General features: G+C 42.3%; 2 protein-coding genes across 2 annotated transcripts in view; one reads left to right on the top strand and one right to left on the bottom strand.

Annotated features, from left to right (window-relative positions):
* Positions 1 to 9,980, bottom strand: part of GPR143 (G protein-coupled receptor 143) — a 12,837-nt gene extending 2,857 nt beyond the window's left edge. Inside the window, exons 1-6 of the mRNA XM_009333389.1 lie at positions 9,737 to 9,980; positions 7,930 to 8,039; positions 5,107 to 5,201; positions 3,668 to 3,760; positions 3,059 to 3,168; positions 1,588 to 1,696 (exon numbers count right to left, since the gene is read on the bottom strand). Of these exons, the coding sequence (XP_009331664.1) occupies positions 1,588 to 1,696; positions 3,059 to 3,168; positions 3,668 to 3,760; positions 5,107 to 5,201; positions 7,930 to 8,039; positions 9,737 to 9,980 (761 nt within the window). The remainder of the gene's footprint in view (positions 1 to 1,587; positions 1,697 to 3,058; positions 3,169 to 3,667; positions 3,761 to 5,106; positions 5,202 to 7,929; positions 8,040 to 9,736) is intronic.
* Positions 9,981 to 11,451: 1,471 nt separating this feature from the next.
* SHROOM2 (shroom family member 2) overlaps positions 11,452 to 24,491 on the top strand; it is a 143,579-nt gene continuing 130,539 nt past the window's right edge. The window contains exon 1 of the mRNA XM_009333417.1: positions 11,452 to 11,670. Within this exon, the coding sequence (XP_009331692.1) occupies positions 11,452 to 11,670 (219 nt within the window). The remainder of the gene's footprint in view (positions 11,671 to 24,491) is intronic.

Genomic DNA, 24,491 nt, shown 5'->3' on the forward strand with positions numbered 1-24,491 from the left:
TTACACTCCAAAGCTTATGTTTTATCAGGAGAACAAAATCCAAAACTACAGTCGTGTTTATTTTTTTTAATAGGAAAGCCCAGAATGAGACAGAATGAAAATAAGCAAATGTCCCCACTGTGTCCTGGGGGAACTGGTCCGTCCTTTCATCCTTGCTCCCAGACCAGCAAGCTGGCCACCATTCCTTTGCTTGCAATGCATTTCTGTGGTGCCTCTGGGCTCCAGAATAAGGCTCGCTCTTTCCACAACCCTGGAAGCCTGGCTAAATCTCTGCTCCTCATTATTTCAACAATTTCCAGGAAGCCATGCTGCAGGCTCGTTCACTGCTGTCTCTCTCCCCCTCTCCCGCTGGCTACCCCACCCTTCGCACCAGAAACCTCTCTCCCGAGCCAAGCGGACTCTGTTGTTCCCCAAGAAAAGATAGTCATTTCCTTCCAGAGCACTCCAGTATACAGCAGCCAGGAGAGGATAAAAAGGCAGTCTTTCTCCCTGCTTAGCCTTTTAAAGCAATGTAACATGCATTAATGTACCTGTGTATAAAACAGTTAAGCAGTTGTAGAGACTGTGAAGTTTGTCCAAGTCATTTCAGTACTCCAGGACGTTTTCCTTCCTCCCCCTGTCACTTGTGTTAACCCATGTAGGTAGTAAACACTTCACAGCAGTGACCACTTCTTCCTAGGTCATTGCACAGACCTTTGTGGGGTGGATCACCACCCCTTCTGGTGCCTTTATCGCTGTGTGGTAATTGTGAGATTGCAGTAGAAACTGTTCCCTTCAAAAGCAGGCCCTATTTCAGCTCAGTTTTGCTGTGTGCATCCAGTACCTCCGGTTCCAGTTGCCACTCCACTGGATGGTGCTGCTGGAGCAGAGGTGCAGGGATTTGGGGATGAGGTGTGCACCCTCCCTACTTCCCCACTTCCCTTGCTCCTCCTCCCTCCTCCTCTCCTCCCTAGCTCTTTTCTGTCCTGCCCCAAAGTACTATTTTCATGGAGGAAGATGGAATGTTAAAAAAAAAAAGATTAAATGATCAGAAAATTCACACACAATCATATAGAGATTTCTTTTCTGGCATATAACTCTGTATTTCCAGTCGATATCCATGCTTTTTTCACACACTTGGGGTCTGCAGACCACAGAGGTGGCTGCATTATATAATCGTAGTCAGGGCCATGAAGGCAGTCTTAGAAGCGTATTTATTGTAGGTTTTCAACGACATGTTTGATGACAAGAGGCTTTGAGAAATCTTGAGTACAGAAAGCCGTCTATCAGCCCACAGTGCTGGGGAGCTGCTGTTCCAGACAGCTTTAGGCTGTCTGGAAAAATGCTAACAATTTTTTTTGGCTATTGTTTCTTGTGGTTATTGTTTTCCTGTTGGTTAAACATTTTTATCATTTCCTCGCAGCCTTGTGATGCTACATGAGTGACTCAGCTAGTTGGTGAAGTAGTTTGGAACTACTTCTTCCTTAGACACCTTCCCTTCCGATCATAAAGACAAACAAACGAAGCAACCCATCAGACTCTATTCCTGTCCCCGACTCTCTCCAGCTGGGAAAAAGGCAGTTTAAAACAAAACAATGCACCTCTTACCAAATAATGAATACCAGCATAATTTTGAAGAAGCGGATCTGGATCTCTGTCCCCAGACGTCTCTCATGCTCTGTGTAAATCCCTTGTCTCCCTTTCAGTAAGGAGGCAACTGGAAAGTACACCATTATGTTCATTAATATACATGCACCTTCTTAGTTACAGGCACAAGGATCCAGAAGATAGATGTCTGTAAAGAGGGAACAAAGGAATGGATGGATTTGTCTCCAGCAGCAGTTCAGAAGCTGGAAGGACCATCATCAAGGAATCTCACATATAGCCTAATACTACAGGAAAAGAAGTCCATCCATTATGGATTACTCCTAGAATGAGTGATATCCCACTAGCCGTTTGTTCTTCTCTCAGTCCCACTGAAAATAGAAAATAGTATGGTCAACATACTTCTCTTTTATAAGAAAAAGGTAGTGCTTACAACTTCTATATGACGTGTGATATAATTATATCTTTATTACGTGATGTTTAGACTAAAGTAGTATACATTCTCTCCTATTATGCACATTATATTTCATTGTGCAACTGATACAGCATCGGCTACACCTCTAAAACTTGAAGGTGTAATGTCAGCAAAAATAGACAATTATGCCACCTCACAAGATATCACAAGGAATATACATATGCACAAACACAATATACTCAGTGTGTATTTTCCCCATAAAAAGAGCAACTTTTTAAAGGAACAACTGTTCCTTTGAAAATCAGTATTACTCAGGGACGCAGGATAGATGGGATGAAGACTGACCTGAGAATACAGTTCAGTCTTTATCTGAATACAAATTCTGTTGCTGCTCTTATATATTCAATGTGTAGATGATGAGTACGAATTCAGGTACTGCAAACATCTAGCACTGATCATATTACATGCAAAGAATGCATCGAATCTGTGGCCTTTTCTTCAGTCTCATTTCTTCAAAGCACTAGGTAATAAATTAAATGGCAACTTCAAGATCCCATCTGAATTGTGTACAATTCCCATTTATTTCATAATCTCAGAATCAGGACTAACAAAATTCTGATCATATTTTCTTTTTTTTTTTTAGCTCCAGGGCTTCCAAGGAGTTAAATCAACTGTCATATCTCACCAACATTATCCTTAAGCCAGAATAAATTACATTCCAAAATCCAGGTTGGTACCAATACCACAGTAGAGTTAAGCATCCACTATACACTACCTAAAATACATCAAATCAAGAGTAATTTAGTAACATAGAAACAATCTGCAGTAGAGGTTTATAACAACATAGCTTGAGTATGGCACCAGAGTGTGTCTCTAGGGCAAATTTCCCATCTAGATGGTATCTTCATTTCAACAGGCAATTCCCTCCCACCCTTTGCTGTACCTTTATGATTTAATGAGGAGCTATCCCACATCGTTGAATACTCAGGCATGATTCTTTACAGTATTGTTATGTTGCTAAGTAACACATCCAATTGATGCTGGCCATTAGGAACATACCTGCTGATACTGTCCTCCTAAACAGGATTGGGTTGACCACCAGCACTAGCAGCAGTGGGGCATAGGTTGTGATGTAATGTGGAACTGCATGCTCCAAGCCATTTTCACAGCTGAGAAGAAATCATTAACAGCTTATGCATTTTTTTCCCCACATCTGATAGTTCTGGATATTTTATATATGTCACCTTTATCTTAAAAAAATAAAAGGAATGAAGCAAACAGATGCTAAACTTCTAATTCACAGACCTTCTCCACCAGTTCACATGGGGCACAAAGTTGATTTTTAATATGCACTGCCTGTGCATTTTTCTCAAATTTAAAGGACCAAATACAAAGCTAAAACCAGGAGTGGGAGAACAGGGGCTCATAGCAGAAGCTATATCACGGTGCTGCAGCATGCCCAAGTGCTTGTATTGCCTGGCATACTTCTTCAGGGCCCCCTGAAACCCAGACAGGTATTTCTAGAACACTCACTGACTCAGTGGGACGCGCTTGTCAAAGATCAAAAAAGCCCAACATTTGGATGTCCGTCTCTAAAGCTGACCGAAAGACATTCAAATGACCAGAGACCATTATGATTTTGCAGTCTGTTCCCAGAGCCCTGCTTACCTGGAGAGAGAAGGGTAGTAAAGCAGTGCAATTCCCTCCACACAGAGCATCACCGCGAGGCCCCACGCCATCATGTGGTACAGCACAATCGTACTGCAGGCACCAAACAGGACAGGTGTAATTAAAGATACTAAACTTTACACTTTTCACAGTGCAACATAAAAATAGGACCTTCATTCAAACAGAGCTTTACAGATGTGAAATGGTGCAGAAGAACACTGGCAGTACATTAAACTAAGGAAAGCAGGTGGGGCGGGGGGGCCCTTCAGAAAAAGGATGAGCCAAAGCGGTTGTTCAGGCTTGCACACAAAAGTCCTGTGTCCTCCAACCTGTAGGGTGGAAATCTTTTCCCTTATGCCCAAATCTCCAGAATGAATCCCTGCATCCTTCATTTCTCCTGCAGAGAGCAAATTAGGGGTTTAAAATCTAAGAAGGGAGCCGAACAGTCAAATAAACCACCCTTCTGTAATCTGCAGAGAATTATGTTTATCTTCAGAGTCGAATACTGCTCCCATCTTAGGGAGGTTCAGACCTGCGTGTGTTGAAAGTCTTTCATTGTTTACTCCGATTGTAGAGTCAGGCCCAAATACGCGTGACTTTTTTTTGGTTAACAGGGATGGGGGAAGGAGGTAGGTCCCAGTTGTTTCAGACTAGAACTATGGGACTTTACAAAATCGGGTTTGTTCTCCACAGGCTGAAGTTAACTCAAGAATCCCCATTTTGATAACGTCTGCCAGATGAACCACGTCTCCAGTACCTGACTGCTCAGTGTCATCTGGGTACAGAGTCATGTAATTCCATGTTTAGCAGCAGCCACAGAAGGTCACTTTGCCCTTCTAACAGCCAACTTAGAAACACCTTATATTTTCTACCTGGCATTAAAGCATGGTACTTTCCAAAGTGTTTAGGTTCTTCTGTTACAGGCATTGCAGGAAAATTTATAGTAAATACATATCATTTTTCTTAAAAACTTTACAAATGTGATTAGAAGCGTAATAATGACAGCACTGAGAAGCTGATAAAATAGAAAATCTGATGGAGAATGAACTATATGAAATTCAGCACTTTCCCCCTCCCACTTTTTTATTTTCAGGATAACACTTTTTTTGTCGCAAGAATCAATTGCAGGTACGGAGTAGGGACAAAAACAGTATCTCACTGCAATAAAGTTTACAGAGCCCGATCTGCTCCCTATTTTTCCAAAGGTTAAATGAATTCAGTTACATTTAAATTCCAGTTGCACGTAAACAAATCAATATCTGAGCATCACCCTGGCAATTTAAGCACTGGGCACACCACTCATCCAGGTCATCACCTGGTAACTGTATGAACATCAGATGTTTGCACAAGCTTCACTTATACACTTAGATAGCTGCAGACAAACATGGACATACACTGTTGGAAGGAAAATAACAATTTCAGAGCTTTAACTCCGGTACCTCAGTCCAGCTGATCTTCTTACCACCAAGTAAGAATCAACGGCGTAGCAAAACAACCACCAGAAGCCAGCGCTACATAACAGCTGGATCCACATCTGCAGGAAAAAAAATGCCAAGTGTCACAGCTGCTTCTCAAGTACCACTGGGGATGGGGGAGGGGCTCAAACTTTTTGCCTGATGATTTGCTCTTTAAATGTGTGTATTTTCCAGCTGAGATTACGAAGTATGAAATCTTACTCAAAAATCACAGGAACCACATTGCTGTAGCCAACAGATCAAGTCATAGGTAAATTGAACTGCATTTGCTTTCACAGCTTATTCTGTTCTTTAGAAAACCTTTTATTTACCTCTCCGGTCCTAAACCTCAATGTCATGAGCGAAGCCCAAAGAAATTTATAGTGAGGGTGTTTTAATTTTAGGTTAAAATTTTAGTAGTTTCTTGGTAGCTGAGGCATGAAAATATAACTGAGATCAGTCATCATCACCACAGTGTGCCTAGGCATCGTGGGTTCTGCATGTGACACGCGTTTTCTCCATGCACAAGAACCCGATTCAGGGAACGGTTATTAAGAAAAAAAGGTCATCAACAAAATATCCTGTGGAAAAATTATCCACACTGAACTGCCTGACTGATTTCTTCAATAAAAATCCAGAGGAAACAAGTTCAAGCCAAGTTAAATTCCACAGCGTTCGTGAGCTGACCCTATGCATTTTTCCCATGAGCCTATATAAGATAAGTGACCTTTCTTTGCCGCTGTTTATAAATTCCAAATTTCTTCCCCATAGGAGCTGGCTCTTTGTAATAGTCTGGAACTATTTTAATATTCAGATTACCTTCCCTCTGAGCCCTCTTTCAGTTCTTATCTGAATATCCTTTATCACGGCTCCATAGTAGCATCATTTTACAGCTGGAAACCAACATACTTGTTACTGAGCCAAACATCAGTGAATAGAGATCTACCATTCCTTCCTCCAAAAGGCAAATCAAGCTGGGAAGCACTTCCTTTCACCGTGGAAGTAGACCCTACCTCTAGTCATTTGCGGCACGAATTATTCAGTATTTAATTCAAACACCATGACGTTTTCCTAGTGCCCAGGAGCCAGAAAATTAAATTCCATTCTTCCTTCTAATGCACTTTATCCATAGCACTCAGTACGTAACTTTATCTGCACTTTTACATATTTGCTGCAGTTGAAAAATGCACAATTTACCATACATACAGAGACACACACAAAAATAAACTGCGGGGTCTCTCCACCCAGAAAATCCAACATAGACAAGACTGTCTCCAAAAATAATATAAATCAGATGCATTTAAAACCAAAATCTTCATATGCTCACTCACTTTTTAGCAAAATGACACATCTTGTTACAGTGCCTGAGAGGGTACCCCTCTGCAAACCAGAGGGTGTTATTCAAAGGAGATGCCTAAAGGCCTCACTATTTGGAGTTTGTATTGGCTTGTGGTTAAGTGAAATAAAACAATACTACTAAAAGAAAAATAAAATAGTCAGAGAGATTTTATTAACTCACACGAGAATATGTCAGGGGAAGTGAGTGGAAGGAGGGTTATTTTTCATTCCAATATTATTAAATCTAAATTTAGCAAGTGACTCAAATTACAGCACTTTGCTGTAGCCCAAGAAAGGGCAAATAAAAATTCTAGTAGACCGCGATGCTGCTCAGCATCTAACCTGAGATCCAAATGAAAATCAAACAGTCTGCACACAGTACCTTTGCCCCTGTTTAAAAATACTATTTTTTATGCTAAGGGCCAGAAAGTGAAATTTAAGACATAGGGAAACATGGTTTTTGAATAGGACATTCTTGCTACAAGACATTGATGTTGCTGGTTTCCTCTTCTTCAAAGAAAAAAAATCAACATTTGCATCTAATAAGCAAAACTTAAACATGTATGACGGAATTGAGAATTGATAGATGCGTATAACTGATATTTGCTTCTATGGCACAATACTATGATGTCTGAAATTGTCATTATATAGGCATACAAGGTACACTGAGTTCAATTTGGCACATACTGTTTTATTTAAAAACTACTGGACTGAATGATTTTGTTTACATGCAGCATATCCTCTTCCGTATTGTAAATTTTGAATTGTAAAGCTAATACTGTTATTGCTCATGCATGAATTCATTGGGCACCCTACGTTCCTATAGAATTTGGGTAAAGTGATGATCTGTCTTATTTGTCATTCTCCATGTTTTGGTAAAAAACATGGCCTTTTTTCTTGTACACTAAACTCAAGATTATATGTCTCAGGCAGTACTGTGATTGTAATATTTGAAACTGAGTTTTAATCTGCACTTTTGGAATGCATTTACATTTTCTTATTCTTGCGTTTTAACCCAGGAGATACTTAATTAGGCTTGGCCAGATGCGGTCATTGAATGGCCACACAAGCAGCAATCTGAGCTGTAGTCCTACCTGGCTCAGCCCATTCGGGAATGTCTGTACCCTTATGCCTCCATATCCCTGACTTGGGTACAGGTGTCCCCTCCACTATCCCAGCACTCCTGCGACGAGCGAGTACTACAAAACACTTGGGACCAGTCTGACCCGCGCTGCCCTGTGTCCTCACACGCACCGTGCAGCATCCAGCACCCTGCCCGCCCTGATCCAGGCTTTCGGAGGGAGGCATGAACGCACTTGCAAGGGTGTGGCAGAGGCTGAAACCATCATATCCAGGCTCTGACTCACAGCCGAATCTCCTTTTGGACACAGTGGTTTGCCTTTCAGACTCCCCACGCGGAGGGACCGGCAACTGGGAGCAGGAGGAAGGGGAGACAACCTCTGTACCTACCGCACTCCCCACACAGAAAGCAGAAGGCCACACATCGGTCCCGTTCACCACAGAAATGTTAGCTATGAAGCCTGGGAAGCCTAGCCATACACTTGACCTGAAGATCATACCTAAAGAAAAAAAAATGTATTAATGCTTTGAATCTGCTGGCGTGATTTGAGTCACATGCTTCTCCCTGGCCACATATTTCACATCGCAGCCCAGATTTTGTGCATCCGCAGGAAGGCTACGGCTGCAGAGGAGCACAGCAGGAACAACTGCGCTATTTAAACGTCGGTATAATCGCTCAGGGAAAGTAGCCCTAGGAGTCTGAAGCTGCTGGGACTTGAAATGTTATGTAGATTAAAATCTCACTTACTTACAGATACTGTCACATGCTTCTCTAAAATAAATTGGGTAGCATTTAACAGATCGATGTAAACCAGTAACTATTGACAATTTTACCGGCATATATTCATATGCTAATGTTCATTTCTCCAGAATCCCTCATTGCAGAAAAAAAGTTATTCCCCACTTTTCACTGTCTTCATTTTTACAAGCATCCTTCCTCTCTGTCACAGGAAGGAACAAAGCAGGGCTTCGGAATTAGACGAGAACAATACCCATTTTTTTAAATGAACTTACAGTTTGTTAGTGACATTTTCTGGATTTGCTTGAAATAGGCATTAAAGCACCAACATATAGCAGAACAAACCCACCAGGTTTCCCACCAAGAGAGAACGATTTCCCCCCGCACCAAAGTGAGTCTAATTCAAAGACAATGATGGATAAATAGTTTGAGTTTGCCAGTGAAAGAGAAAGGGAGAAAAATAACTTCATCTATTGCTGTCCTCATCTGACTGAAAGGACCTTTTCCAGGTGAATGCACACACATTTTTTCCGTATCTCTCTTTCTTTATTTCCCCCTCTATCATTTGTTTTAATATTGGTACTTATTATGTACCACGAGAGAACCTGGCTAGGTATGAAAGGGGAGAAGACCTGAAATCCCACTCCCTCCCCAGGCAGCGAGAGAGGCCTACAAAACAGCACTACTTCTGTTATCTAACGTGAGGGAAAAAATGGTATTGTAGAAGCAAACTCATCCTGTATTTTCATAGCATGTGTCATGGTAATTTATACTTAATTTGGCAGTAAATGCCATAGACTGACGGGACAAATTTAGACACATTAATTTCATTTTGACTCATGAGTTTTGTTTTATTCTCTGTTATTTTATTCCTCCGGCCTATCAGCCAGCAGCTGGGCAGCAGGTTGGTCTTGATAAGGGAGCCTAGCTCACGTTTCAAAAGCCTGTGTCCAGCATGATCTGTGTACCGCTGCAATTCAAACTCATTTGCTGTAGATGTGACGTGCCCAGAGAAGTGGCTGGCACACGAACAAGATGGCAAACTTGGTCTGAGAGGATTTAAAGACATATAGGAAGTGTTTTTCAAATGTAGTCTGAAGAATCGGCTAAGCGTTTGATGTCAGCTTCAGTTTTAAATGTGCTGCCTCACCTCCGCTTCTATGCCTTACTCAGAGAACCAGCCACTGTTGTGGATTTTAATTTGTTTTAAAGCAGAGATTTTGGTGTAGATTTGTCACGAGCTGTTACTTCTAAAATATAACTATTAAATGAGACCTTTCTCCCCCAAAAGGCCCATCATTTTCTGATCTCACTTAGCCCAAATCTTCCTGTGGATACATACAACATGTTTCCCTCAGAAATCTCTGTTGTCGACTCACCGGCTTCATTTGGCTATGGTACCTCAGAGCAACAAGAGCCTGCTACAGCAAAGGTGAGGGACATCAAGCTGGCGCTTACCTAAGCCACCGAGGATGTCACAAATGGAGATAAGGAGAAGGATGGTGGAAGAGGAGGAGGCTTTGGGCATCTTCCGCGGGCTCTGTCCCTTCTTCGGCAGGAGCTGCAGGATGGTTAGTAGCAGACTGATGGAGGCGCTGCCAATGCAAACTCCGCAGAAGACTTCAGGCTGGAAGTTCATCACTAGCTGTGTAGCTGCGTCCCGGTTCGGGCAGCAGTAGGTTTCTAACCTGGGAGAAGCCATGAAGCGTCCAGCTGGTGGAGGGGCCCCACGAGCAGAAGAAAATGCTGTTGCTTCCCCAAGGCAGCGTTCACTTTTTCTTCACCCTCCCCATTAGTCCTCGGTGGTGAGAATCACGCGATTGATGGATCATGTGCTGCTCCTGCTGCTAGAAGTAAATCCCCTAGAGCTGCCTTTCTCAGCCTCTCCTAGCAAGGAGATCAGATCCAAACAAGAAAACACAGTGTAATCTGAAACATTCCCCATGCTTGCTCAGAGCCACTGGCAACAGTTCACTCGCATACTTCTGCTTACACAGTATGTGATACAGGAAGGCTTAAACTCACCAGAGCATTGAAGATGGTTTAAAATAAATAAGGATGCAGATACCAAAGGAGAAGCATTACATTTTAATTGTGTTTCTCTTTAGCCCCATCCCACACAGCACCCTTTAATTACTGCAAATTAATTAAAAAGATGAGTCCAGACACAAGCAGTCCCAGCCTTTACAGAGAGGAGTAGGGCTATAAACACACCCTAACCCAAATCTAAATTTTAGTGGTCCAGCCACCCATCTCTGTAATTAAAATTAGAAACACGATATCCTATCACTGTAGAAAGAGATTACATTTAGGAACACAATATTAACCTCATCCTATGTAAACCACAAGCGCAAAAATTCTTCTCTTTAGTCTGTACTCTCTGTGCTGGATCAGCTTGACATGGAAAATCCCAGGACTTTTCTGATTTCTCAAGAATATTTTTCTTGGGAGTTGTTTTTTTTTTTTTTAATTTGGTAAGGGTTTAATATGAAAACAGGAATTTGACCTGCAATATTTGTTTTTACTTTATAAGCTAGACAATATTCCTTAAGTCATAAATACAAAAAATAACTCTCCCCTCTCAGCTGAGTTTCAAACTCCTTGCGTCAGTCCTCACCCCTCCAGAAAACTTGTTTGTAGGAACACGTTCAGGAAATACGGGAGGGAGCATTGCCAACCTACTTGAAATGAACTGGATGTTAAATAACACAGTCATGGATTTTATAATAGTCCTTGTAAGAAAAAATGACCTAACCTTTTATTTTTTTCCAATGGCCCAGCTTTCAATTTTAGCAGAAGTTATGAAGGCCTGATGAACGACAGCGGGACGTTTGTGTGCAGGGGTTATAAAACACAGAGGTTTCAGCCAGTATCTTTGCCCTCAGCAGAGAAAACAGACATCAGTCCTGAGTAAAATGCTACATGCTGAGTTATTCATTACGCAAGACACCTTATACACTTGTTCCCAGCACAAGAACAAGTGTAGGGTGGCTTGGGGCCACCCAAGCCCCACCAAGCTCATCAGCCTGCTGACCGCTGGTAGGGGCCGTGCAGCCTCCCGGTGCGGGACGGCCGCAGCAGGGCTTGGGTGGCAGCTAGAGCCCAAGCTGCCAGGCACGTCGTGCATCCACCCAGCCTGCTCCCAGGGGACTTCCCAGCGCTCTGCCTGGGCTATGCCACCCGAAAAGCAGGATGTTAGCTTGCAGATTCAGGCTCCTACACACAGGTGTCCATACACTGGCAAGGTGTCTGAACTCTGTAATGGGAATTTAGGCATACACATCATTAAAGACTCTGAAATCCAGGCAGCTGAGTTTGAAGCTGAATGTTACCTGGATGTTTTTGCTGCTTTCCAGCATAAAGAGGTTTTCCTGCTCCATGGACGAGGACAGGTGAGTGACCTGGATGTTGCAATCCTATGTTTTGTTACTACCATATATACAAAAATATACTGGGGACAGCAAGGTTGCGAACCAGATTGCCCTGCTCCAGAAATACAAACTCTTGTTGAGGCAAAGGAGAATACCTATGCCCTGTTGTCAGTACAAGGTTGGGACTCCTCAGACTTCATTCCACCTCTGCTAGAGCAGCAGTGTGTGGCGTTGCCACCTCTCTGTCAAGATGCTGCATTGCATTGCAGTCTACCTGGCTACTAAAGAACAAAAATTACGATTCCACAGGGACAGATTATTATTTAAAATAAAGCCATCATATACCACATAAACAATGCAAATACATATAAAATAAATGATGTTTGCTCTCATTTGAAGGTAAATTTATATTCCCTGGTTTATACTTAGAACAGCAAAACTTTTAAATTATTAGACAGAAACTGTTGAATAGAAGCCTTTCATTTCCACTATCAGTTTCTAAAATTGTTCCCCTCACTATTCCTCTTGCCATTTTCCTTCCTTCAAAAATTTGAAAAGCATGTCAAGTTGTTATCCTGATCATTTGTTCTAGCTTACAGACAGGAATGTTGTGCGTGTTTCGCTTTTTCTGCTTATCATCTGTTTTCATTGGTTCTAACCGTGGTTTTCTAGTTTGCCCGTGTGGATTTATCATTTCATTATTTTAGCTTCTCCCTCCCTTTTATTCAGCTGCTTTGAAACTACTTTCATTCCTCAACTGTAGTCTTATGCTCTGGAGATTTTTTTTTTTTTAATTATTCTCTCCTTTTCTCTCCACAGTTTTGCCAGCTGTCCACCCTATTTTTATTGTTTTACTTCTCTGAGTGGAGGATTGGTTTTTAACCCCTTCTTCTGGGTCCCTTCCCTCCTACTCTCTCAAGATTTGACTACGCAGCTACTTACAGAGGGAGTAAGTGATTTTTATCGGAAGCAAAGAATATGACCTGTAGCATACCTAACACAAAAAGAAAATAAGGCGACTCATGAGTGAATGGATACCTGCCATGATACAAGTAGATGTGTCTTTACATGTGGACATCTGAGGCTGAATGGGAGATGGATCTGCCAAACCAATGAGCCACCCAATAGCTCAACCGGTAAGATCTAGCTAGTCTCTGGCTGTCGTTGCTGGGCTCAAGTGTGAAGAGTCAGAACAGTCAAAGAAATTCAAAGCTGGTTTGGTAGTCTTATACCTGAGATTAATTTGGCTTCTCATAATTAAGAAAATAAGAGGATAAAAGCTGGGGACAAAGGCAAAGGAAACAGAAAAGTAATGAAAGCAAGTAAGAGAAGAGCTATTTTGCCTTGTTAAGGAACATTATTTAGCATTCAATAAAACTTACATCGTTCTACAGGTCCTAATTCCCTTCCCTCTGAAATTATTGACACAGTTCCCACTGCCGCCAGTAGTACGAAACAGACCCACAAATATGGTATGTCTCTCATTTCTGCACCAAGGCAGGATCTCAATTAAGCAAGTGGTGTAGCTTGGAGACAACCATCAGCACACATACAAGAAACATTTAAAAAAAACCCTTGGCATTGCAAATACCAATCAATCAAACTCACAGTGTAAGTACAACATTGCACAACACTGAAAATGCCAGTCCTGGTTTTGTACATTGGCAGCGGTGTGCTCAAGAATGAGAAAATACTGTACTCCTTCCAAGGAGAACGGGCAGGTACTCCATACACGCAGCTTTTAGAAATACCTACTCACGCTGTCCTCAGACCTGGGACATAATGTTTCAGGCCAGTCCACGTTCATCATTAAGATGAAACACTGGCTTGCCTGCTTCTAAGGGAAAGCAACAGCTTTACAAAAATATGACAGGCATGCATTTCTGCTGTTAAGGAGTGTGCTCTAGCTTACGCTTGAGTGTGCAGTTACAGATACTTTAATCACTGTTTTAATTAAATCTGGGACTACAGCATTGGTTTACAACAGACAAGGAAATTTATGGATATAGAGACAGAGGAGAATTTGTTTATGTGTACAGTTCAGTGCATCGCTGCCTGAATTTACAGCTCCCGATGAAGATCTTAGCTACCTCACAAATGTAAAAACTATATTTTGTCAATGGTTCATGATCTCATAGTCTTTTACACATTATCTGACAGAGCATTTCCCAAACTGATGAAAGCTGGGTCTGTCTTCAAGCTAAATGGATGCAATAAAACCAGTTATGATCTCCCCAACAGATCCTGCAATATGTTCTTAAAGGCCATAAAATACAAATCTTCTATATGCTTACCACGGTTCTTCATTTGAGACACACAGACCTCCTGCAATTAGATTTACTTTGGAAGAAACTAAAAGTTATGTCCTTCCCATAATTATCAGTACTAATTTTTAAAGCTAATTTTAAACTGGCGTTTCACTTAATGCATAACTGAAATGTATGGGGAAATTCACAGCCCATTATTTCTATTTCAAGTTTTCTGTAAATTTAGGCAGGGATATTAGAACAATAGTGATATTCAAAGTGTAACATCTGTCATGATTATAACAGCTACAGACTCCATTAAAAAGAACTGGAAGAAAAACAGAGGTATTGCTTCCCTTCCCTCAGTGATTTGAATATAATTATAGAGTTGTAAATTATTCATTTACATTTAAGGATGGTGAACATTAATTTAAAAGGTTGAGAATGAATGTGTCTCCTTTGCATAAAAATAATGTTTGTGTTCTTTTTGGTTTTTTTACGAATGAAAACATAAATACATGAAATGAGTCTCCAAGACTCTGTTAATTAAATTGCTAAAAATATCAGTGTACCATGGCCAGTTAGATGGTCTTGTTGAACACTGTAACCAAGTATTGAAGGGAATTCTGACAAAGTGTGCAGTCACCACAGGGACCAGCCAATGCTCCCCTTTGAAATCCCATCAGCATCGCTGGGTTTCTTCCCTCTCCACTGGCTGCATGGCCAGCAGTCAGCCCTGCAGCATCTTGGGATGCTGGGTGAAGGAAAGTTGCAACCTTCTGCTCCACAAATTGTTGTCTGGTAGTTTCTGAAATGAGCAGAAAGCCCAAAGGCATGCTCAGGGCTTTCTCATGCTTAGGTGGCTCAGGGAATCAAGAGGAAACTCAGTAATAACAGCAGAAACATTATAGTGCAGGAAGCACTTAAGATCCACTCTTTTGACTTTTCTGTTCTTCAAGACTGACGATCATGACTTCATTGCCAGAGGTGTACTTCACAGTCCAGGGTGGACAAAGTAATGAGACTAACCCCTCAGCATCCAAAGCAGTTTACTGGGTATACTCTTCAGGCGAGCAATATGGCTACACTATACACTTACATTATAGCTTGGCTACCTCAGCTACTTCCATTAGTCACCTTCCTGGGAGCATGACTCCAAGATATTGCCTGGTCCTAAAACTGCTTCAGAAAATGCAGTGTTCTGAAAGAAATCCTCTGTGTACCTTTAATACTACAGAATTCAGACTTTCAGAAGAAATTAACCTTTGGGGTTGTAATAGGATCTGTGTTATCACAGAAGATGGGCAATAAAACCACTCCCCACCCCGAAGCTATTTCCTCAGGATGTGACTAACAATGCCCCACTGACATGGGTACACTCTATGCTGTAGACAAAATTCAGGCTAACGAAGCAGTACTTCCCACAGCAGCCTTATCCTTTCTAATTCTAACAAAAGCCAGGAAAAGCTAATCTGAATGTTGGCACTTTTTCTCATCTGTATGACTCGGTAGGATTCCCTCAAACTCCCCATCAACTGCTAACTGTTCTGCCTTGTTCTCCTGAGAGAGGAGGCCACATCTATACCTTCAGTATAAAGGGGCATAGCAGTCTATGGGGAGGTGGCACGCACAGAAAGAACTTCTGCCCCCCATGCACTCCTGGGCATGATCAAACCAGCCTTCTATCAGCAGTAATATCACCAAATTCATGTAATATCACAGGTCTGGCACTGCTGGACCGTAGCCTCTTGTGCATACCTGATGCTTTAGGGCAAACTGCTATAGCACTGCAAAAAAACCCCTTTACTTCATGCTGCATGCACGCTTAGAGGGACTCTCACAAGATGCTACATCCTATGACCTCCACCTGGACACGGTTCATGTTCTGTGTAACCAAGCTGAGAGTAGAAAGGTCACTTGTAATGAAGGAATTGTGTCTATTTATAGAACGCACTGAGAGATTTATTTACACATTGCTGATGATAGGCAGAAAAAAGGAAGGTCTGTTTGGGGTTAGCTAGCAAATGAAGACAAAGTCCAAGTGAAAAATACCAGATTACAAGGCTTTTGTCTGCTCTCATGCATACTCTGGCCTCTTGCTATTTATCTACCCTTTTAATAGCCTTCACAACATTCTCTGCAAAAAGAGCATTTGAAACCCTCCCTTTGGCATTTTCCTGCTCCAGTGATCATCTTCATCAAGTACAGAATTTAGATATAACATGCTGTGATATCAGAGTTTAAATGCATTAAAGACTGCTTGTAAGCCTCTGAGGCTATGTCCCTCAAGTAATTAAAATGGGTCAGTGCCTGTTTTTTGGCACGTAAGGGCAAGTGGCACAGCACAGTTTGCATAGAGAATGTTATCACGTAACAGGTGTTAACAAAGAAGATGGACAAAGAAAAACACTCCCTAATGTACCACGATCAGAAATGCTGCAGCAAGAATAAATGTTACAAATGATGCTTCACTGAAATGATGGAACTTCATGAAGCAAAAAAAATCCCAGGTTAATGAAGCTGCAACATACATACATATGACCAAATATAGTTATATAGTGTGTATCTATATATCCATATACTGCTGAACTCTCTTCCACAACTGAAAAAGGGTGGCTTCATCCATACTGCCTCACAGCAACAGTCACTGGCCCGCGCTATCCCCCAAAGCTGTGCCCAAGCATTGCCTAGTTAGCCTGCTGACAATGAAGCAGTACGGACTGTCATGTACCGGTGCTTCGACCTGCCTGCTCTCACTCTGCTTTTTGTTTCTTTGTAAAGTGGTAGTCTGAGATGTTGTAATACGATTTGACAAAGGGCCCTACTGCAAGAACTGGAAAAGGAACAGGTATACAGCTACCAGAGGGACTATGGCCCAAGGCATGACTTAACTTGTGCCTGAATTTGACTGCCAGCTGAAAACCCCATCCCCAGGGAAAATTGGTTACCTGTTTACCTCCTCTTGTCAGGTTGTATGTTGTCTTCCAACTCTGCAACCACACGAGGAGTTGCTATTGCCCTTTTCTTTGCTTTCAATCTTGTTATCATGCAAAATAATGAAAATTATAAATCCTGAAGTGGACTATGAATTACAGGAGTCTGTGTCGGACTCATTTCCTTTTTCTCTGTCTACAGGCCTAATAGGTCTCAAGATCTGAGCCAAGAATATTCTTGTCAGAAAATCATGGGCTTTTTTCTCTTGGTCACTCACAGCCACGGTTTGTTCTGCAGTGCGTGCTCTCACCCTCAGAAAATTGCTCACAAACCATATATGATGCTGTGAGAATATGTAAGAATTGAACAAAGTTTGAATCAAAAACTTCATGGGGACAGAAATACCTGAGTATCATAGGAAACATTATTCTTTCACAAATTTGAGCTTTATAAAAAGCTCTAGATAAAGAAAGAACACAGAAGCATTTTCTTCTTGGTCCTAAAGAACTGAAGAAGTCAACATATATTTGAGTATCTATCGGAAAGGTTGAGAACTTCTAAGGGTTTCTCCAGCACTAATTATGTGCTGATGAAGCCTTATTTGCAATACAGGAGAAACAAGACACACTTGGGAAAGGTTTTTAAAGTGCCTGAATCACACAGGAGACATCCTACTGGAGTTTTCAACATGGTATTTTTCATTCTGGGAAAATGGATCATTTGTTGAAATCAAAGTGTTTTGCAGAAGAGCGTGATTATGCTGAATCCATCAGAAGAAACATGGCAGGTTTCCAAAGTAAACCCTCCTGGTTCCCAGCTCTGCCAGGATGTCTGTCTCTTGGGCTGCTACCCAACCTGTTTCTCCAGGTTCTCAGGACTTTCAGACTCCACAATAAACTGTCAGCAGCTTGCCAAACCTTGAATTACTTGATCAAAAAAATCCATCCACTTCTGCTACAGGAACTGCTTATCACTATTTCAGTTGTTTTGGTCTTTGTGATGGTTATTTTCAAAGACACCAGAATTTCAAACAGGAAGGAGATGGAAGCCACTGTGCAGCTAGAAAGCTACAATCTAATTGCTGTCGCTGAAACATGGTGGGATGAATTGCATGACTGGAGGGCTGCAATTGATGGCTATAAACTGTTCAGAAGGGACAGGCAAGGAAGGGGGGGGGGTGCCCTCTATGTAAAAAAAAATGGATTGACAGCACAGAGCAGTCTTAGAAAAGCAGCAATGAACAGGTTGAGGGCTTATGGGTAAAAATTAGGGGCCAAGCCAACAAAGGAAACCTCATGGTTCGTGTTTACTACAGGCTGCCCAATAAAGGGGAGCCTGTTGACGAAGCAGTATTACTTCAGCTACAGGAAGCGTCATGCTCCCAGGCTCTGATCCTGCCAGGGGGCTTCAATCACCCTGACATCTGCTGGAAAAGCACCACAGCAAGCTGTAAGCAGTCCAGGAGACTCTTGGAGTGTGTCGAGGATAATTTCTTAATCTAGGTGATAGACAGCCCAATCAGAAGAGAAGCGTTACTAGACCTGTTGCTTACCAACACGGATGAACTAATTAAGAGATGTCAAGATTGGTGGCAGCCTGGGCTGCAATGATCATGTCCTGGTGGGATTCACAATCTTGAGGGATATGGGCCAGGTGAAGAGTAGAGTCAAGGTGCTGAATTTTAGGAGAGTAACTTTCAGTTGTTTAAGGAATTAGTGGATGGGACCCCCTGGGAAACTACCTTCAGGGACAAAGAAGCTGAACAGAGCTGGCAGCTCTTTAAGGACATCTTTTTTAGAGCACGACAGCTCTCGATTCCCGCATGTAAGAAATCAGGCAAGGAAGGCAGGAGACTGGCATGGCTCAGTAAAGACCTTCTGGTCAAACTAAAGTGTAAGAAGGAAATGCACAGGCAGTGGAACCAGGGACATGTATCCTGGGAAGAATATAAGGATGTTGCCTGGATGTGTAGGGATGGGATTAGGAAAGCTAAGGCACAGTTGGAGCTGAATTTGGTGAGGGATGTGAAGAAGAGTAAGAAGGACTTCTACAGGTATGCTGGCCAGAAAAGGAGGATTAAAGAAAATGTACCACAAACCCTCCCCTCCGCCTCAATAAGTAAGACAGGAGAGCTGGTGACAACTGACATGGAGAAGGCTGAGGTACTCAACAATTTTTTTGCCTCAGTTTTCAATAGTAATCTCTCTTCCCACATCTCTCAAGCCCCTGAACCTCAAAGCAGGGACAGGGGGAATGAAGTCCCTCCCATTGTAGGAGAAGGTCAGGTTCAAGAACACCTGAGGAACCTGAACATATCTAAGTCATAGATCATAGATCATAGAATGGTTTGGGTTGGAAGGGACCTTAAAGGTCATCTAGTTCCAACCCCCCTGCCATGGGCAGGGACACCTTCCACTCGATCAGGTTGCTCAAAGCCCCATCCAGGGAGGGGGCATCCACAACTTCTCTGGGCAACCTGTTCCAGTGTCTCATCACCCTCACAGTAAAGAATTCTTCTTAATATCTAATCTAAATCAACCCCCTTTCAGTTTAAAACCATTACCCCATGTCCTATCACCACACTCCCTGATAAAGAGTCCCACCCCATCTTTCCTGTAGGCCCCCTTTAAGTACTGGAAGGCCACTATAAGGTCTCCCCTCAGCCTTCTCTTCTCCAGGCTAAACAACCCCAACTCTCTCAGCCTGTCCTCACAGGGGAGGTACTTCAGCCTACAACATTCTTACCTCTAAACTGGAGAGATATGGATTTGATGGATGGACTGTTAGATTGATAAGGAATTGGCTGTATGGCCATACCCAAAGAGTTATAGTCAATGGCTCAATGTCCAAGTGGAAACCAGTAATGAGTGGTGTCCCTCAAGGCTCTGTACTGGGACCAATACTATTTAGTATCTTCATCAATGACATAGGCAGTGGGATTGAGTGCACCCTCAGCAAGTCTGCAGATGACACCAAGCTGAGTGGTGCAGTTAGTTCACTTGAGGGAAGGGATGCCATCCAGAGCGATCTTGACGGGCTTGAGGAGTGCGACTGGGTGAACATCATGAAGTTCAACAAGGCCAAGTGCAAGGTCCTACAACCAGGTTGGGGCAATCCCCAGTATCAATACAGGCTGGGTGATGAATGGATTGAGAGCAGCCCCATTGCAAAGGACTTGGGGGTACTGGTGGATGAAAAATTGGACATGAGCCAGCAATGCGCACTTGCAGCCCAGAAAGCCAACCGTATCCTGGACTGCATAAACAGAAGTGTGCCCAGGAGGTCGAGGGAGGTGATTCTGCCCCTCTACTCCACTCTCATGAGACCCCACCTGGAGTACTGCATCCAGCTCTGGGGTCCCCAGCACAAGAATGACATGGACCTGTCAAAGTGGGTCCAGAGGAGGGCCATGAAAATGAACAGAGGGCTGGAACACCTCTCCTGTGAAGAAAGGCCGAGAGTTGGGGTTGTTCAGCCTGGAGAAGAGAAGGCTCTGGGGACACCTTATTGCAGCCTTTTAATACATGAAGGGTGTTTATAAGAAAGAAGGAGAGAGACTTTTTACTAAGGCCTGTAGTGACAGGACAAGGGGCAATAGTTTTAAACTGAAAGGGGGTAGATTTAGATTGGACCTAAGGAAGAAATTTTTACAATGAGTGTGGTGAGACACGCGAACAGGTTGCCCAGAGAAACTGTGGATGCCTCATCATTGGAAGTCTTCAAGGTCAGGTTAGAAGGGGCTTTGAGCAACCCGATCTAGTGAAAGATGTCCCTGCCCATGGGACATTGCACTAGATGATCTTCCAACCCAAACCATTCTATGATTCTATGTTTCACTGTATGTTTTGCTAAATGTACCATAAACACTACATAGGCTTAACTTCTGCTCCACATACAACATGTGCATGCATGCCCTATAGACTTCAACAGTAATATTACAGATTGCTGTGCCAGTGGAATTGAGGTCTATAGAGAGCTCTCTGGGAATAAGATACGCAAGTGCACAACTCCTATCTTGTAATCAACTCTTGCCCTGAGTTCTGGCAGTATTCTCACTGGATTCACAGTATTCTCACAGAACTCTAGCCTTCAGAAAAGGGTTTTCTGAATCTCTTCAACTTCACTGTAGAGATCACACTATACATACGTTTCTATCTACCAACATTTCTTCCACCACTGGTGACTAAAATGGTATTTCTTCAGTAACTATGGCAGCTGATTACATAGAAGCAGCTGCATTGGTAAAATCATCAAATAGCTAGGTTATTTTGGCAAACGCCACTGAGGACGTGTACGAGTCTGCTCTGCCTCTTCGCCGGAGGTTGCAACCCCTGTAACTGAGCTGACAGAGCAGAAAGTGCCATGGATCAGCCGCTCCGTTTCATAGCCCAGCACCCTAACTTAAATTGTCGATGAACTATGCGTGCCCCAGGGCATCAATTTTTTATTTCAAATGGCTGAGGCAGAGACACTTTGTCTCTTCACCGAACTGTGATGTTTGGTGGTTAGCTCCAGGAAAGGAGTGGTAACAAACAGTGGGAGGTTGTAAAGGCTTGACTCACTTCAGTTCTGTACACTGCAACTATGAGTCAGAAGCCTCTACTTCTTTCAAATTTCTCAGCTGCTGGGGGAAACCAAAGCCCTGCTGGCATTGCAAGGTCCAGCACAATGAATGCTCTCAGGACTGAGAATGAAACACCCTATTTTAGAGTCATCCTGCAGGTATCCTGTGCAATTCAGTGCAGGGTGGCTTAAGGAAAAGCTATGTGGTGTATAGCCACAAAGGTGAAACGGGCTGTGCCTTAACAGCATGCTGTGCCTGATACTGTTTAAACAAAATCCTGCCATAGAGGAATTTATTCACAGTTTTGGTAGTCTCAATGACTAAGTAGGGACCAGGTATGCAATCTGTGCAACAGAAAGAATAAAGGTCAAGTAAATGCTGTAGAACTAAATTTCACTTGAAGTTGTTAATCAAGCTTCAAGTGCCAAGGTAGGAAGACAGATGAAGTACTGTGGAAGGAGCCTGGTTTACTGCAGAAAGCTTTTGTTGTTACAGGGACTCGCAAACTGGGTTTGGGGGAACCACCCCTTAATAAAGTCTGATAGCTCCTTGTGCATGGCAGGAGGAGGCGTTTGGGTAACTTTTGTGAATCACTGCAAAGTATCTTTGATAAGATACGGCACATGTTATTACAGAAGGGGATCCCTCTTTTACCACATTGGTCATAGCTGCATCATTCTCTGTCCTTAGTGTGAAAAAGTCTGTTACTTCCTTTAGTACATTTATGGCACCTTCACGTATCTGCATTTCTACCTTCTATTGCTAACTTCCGTATACTCAAGACAACATTTGGCAACTGAAACAAGATGTAAGGGAGAAAACTGCAGATTTTTGAGGCTTTTGTTAGACAAATACAGTTATCATTGGTTTTCTTATCACACAAATGAAAAGTAATATTTTAGAATACATTTACTAAATCCTTTGTTCTTCATGAGTATCTGAAACCTTAGGAAGGCTGGCTGAAGCTGCAGAAATTCAAGTAATAAAATTATCACAATATTTTAAGAAGAGCACGAGTACAAGCCTCCAGCTGGGTTCTGAACAAGCTTCAAATCCCACAGAGAGGGAGGATATAAAAGATGTGAAGAGAAATTTGACCGCAATGACAAAAGAGAATTCCTGTCTTGCTTTGGTTTGTCAAACTTACACGTATGAGGAACTTTACATAGTGGTCTCTTCGTTTTCCATTGGTGACATTAAAGGAGAAAAGGGAAAAAAAGGTGTCATTCAAAATAAAGAAATCTGATTTCTGAACTGTCAGCCATAGGTCGAGGATCTGCTTGACGACTGTGTCAGACCACCAGGCTCTAAGCCAGCATTAGCTAGAAAATTGTTCTTTACTGAGGTCTCTCTCAATTGAGAGTGTGAAAGCTTTCATACATTTTTTCTTTAGGCAACTGCTTTCCCGAGAGCTACATGTCCACATCTTCCACTGATGTAATTACAGTAGCAGAGTTTGACGGTTTTCACTTGGCTTCCTTAACATAGATGCTGGTTCCTGGCCCTAGATATTCCAGTTTTAAAGTCTGTGCTCAGATTTCTTCATCATTCTTCAATACTGGATTTGTAAGACCAAATCAAAAAGCCAGAACAGTAATGTAAATCTTCAATTTCTTATGGACAACAGAAAGTTCAAGATGAAGAAGAACAAATGTTTGGCAGTTGAAAAAGAGGGGATACAAACAGAGAGGACATTTTTGGAAGCATAATTTGCTCTTCCCATTAATGATGTAAGCTATTTTATTTCCGTTTCATTTCAATGTGCATACTTGGGGATACACTAAAGTTCAAATTGTTATTCTGGATCTTTCTTTTATCATCATGCTTACAAACAACAAAATTGTATACTGCAGCCCTTTAAAACTTCCAGCTATAGGTTATTGAGTACACATTGCTGTGTAGAAAACCTGTTATGTGCTACACAAACATAACTGAAGACTTTGTCTCAGATTCCAAGAACAACTGGAGACAGGACATGGAGAAAACTGTATTTCCCTTTACCTTGCTTTTTTTTTTTTTAGTAATTATTTGTCTTACAATTAGCACTTCTCTATATGATAGAAAAGAATTAGAGAAGAAATCTGACTGAGGATCTGCAAGTCATTAAAGGCCTTAAATAACTCGATGCAATACATAGCTCTGGTATAAGGTTTGGATTTAGCAGGATCCTCATAGAAGTATGTGTAAGTTTGGGCGCCCCCTCCATGGTTCCTTCTGTCCCTTAATCATGAGGGAACAACAATCATCCTAATCAAATGTTTTTCTCCTTTCTATATGTCCTCCAATCTGCTGCTGGGATTGATGACCTCAGATGCTCTCAATCCTGAAGAGAAACGTACGGTAGGTAATGTTGAAAGTATTGTAGAAACAAATTGCTTTGGTGAAGGGCAGGAGAGTTTTTGAGGAATAAACCAGCTGAAACAGGAGTTAGAGGGTCAGACTACATAATCAGAAAGGCATAATGGCCACTTTCAGGAGCAAAATACGTGAACTGTCACATATATACAAAACCTCGAAATCCCACTGCATATACCAGGCACCTCCACGAGACAGTTTGTCACACGTGGAAGTACCTTGAGGTTCACTAGTCTTTCAGAAACTAAAATACAGATTTCCCTGTGTCTTAGATCAAGCAGTACTTCACCTGCTTGGTAGTGAAAAGCAGAGGATTGTGTGCTGGTACTCAGGTACTCCAGGCCAAGTCTGAAAACTGAAACCTCCTATGAAGTGATGCAATTAAGCTCAGAGAATGAAGTCCAGCAAAAAATAAGCATTTCACTCCCAGCCCCACCACTAACTCAGTGAGGTATTGGGCAACCCCAAACCCTGTGTTTATTTCCCATCCATAAATAAGATTTGCCTGAAGCTCAGCACTTCTAGTCCCACCTCGCGCTCCTCCATCAGACTTTTTTGACAGTCTTTTTGCACCCAAACCAATGTCTGGGACTGTCTGTGCCACCAAATCGCTTTCCATTTGTGGTTTGTTTGTTTGTTTTTTTTTTGCTGTAGGCTTCACCTGCCTTTACCACCTCTCTGTCCTGCCGCCAAGCCCGGCCCGGCCGCGCTTCTGACCCCTGAGGCCTCCGGCCCCCCGATCC

This window comes from Pygoscelis adeliae, unplaced genomic scaffold (assembly GCF_000699105.1).
Source record: "Pygoscelis adeliae isolate BGI_AS28 unplaced genomic scaffold, ASM69910v1 Scaffold69, whole genome shotgun sequence".
Classification (NCBI taxonomy): Eukaryota; Metazoa; Chordata; class Aves; order Sphenisciformes; family Spheniscidae; genus Pygoscelis; species Pygoscelis adeliae.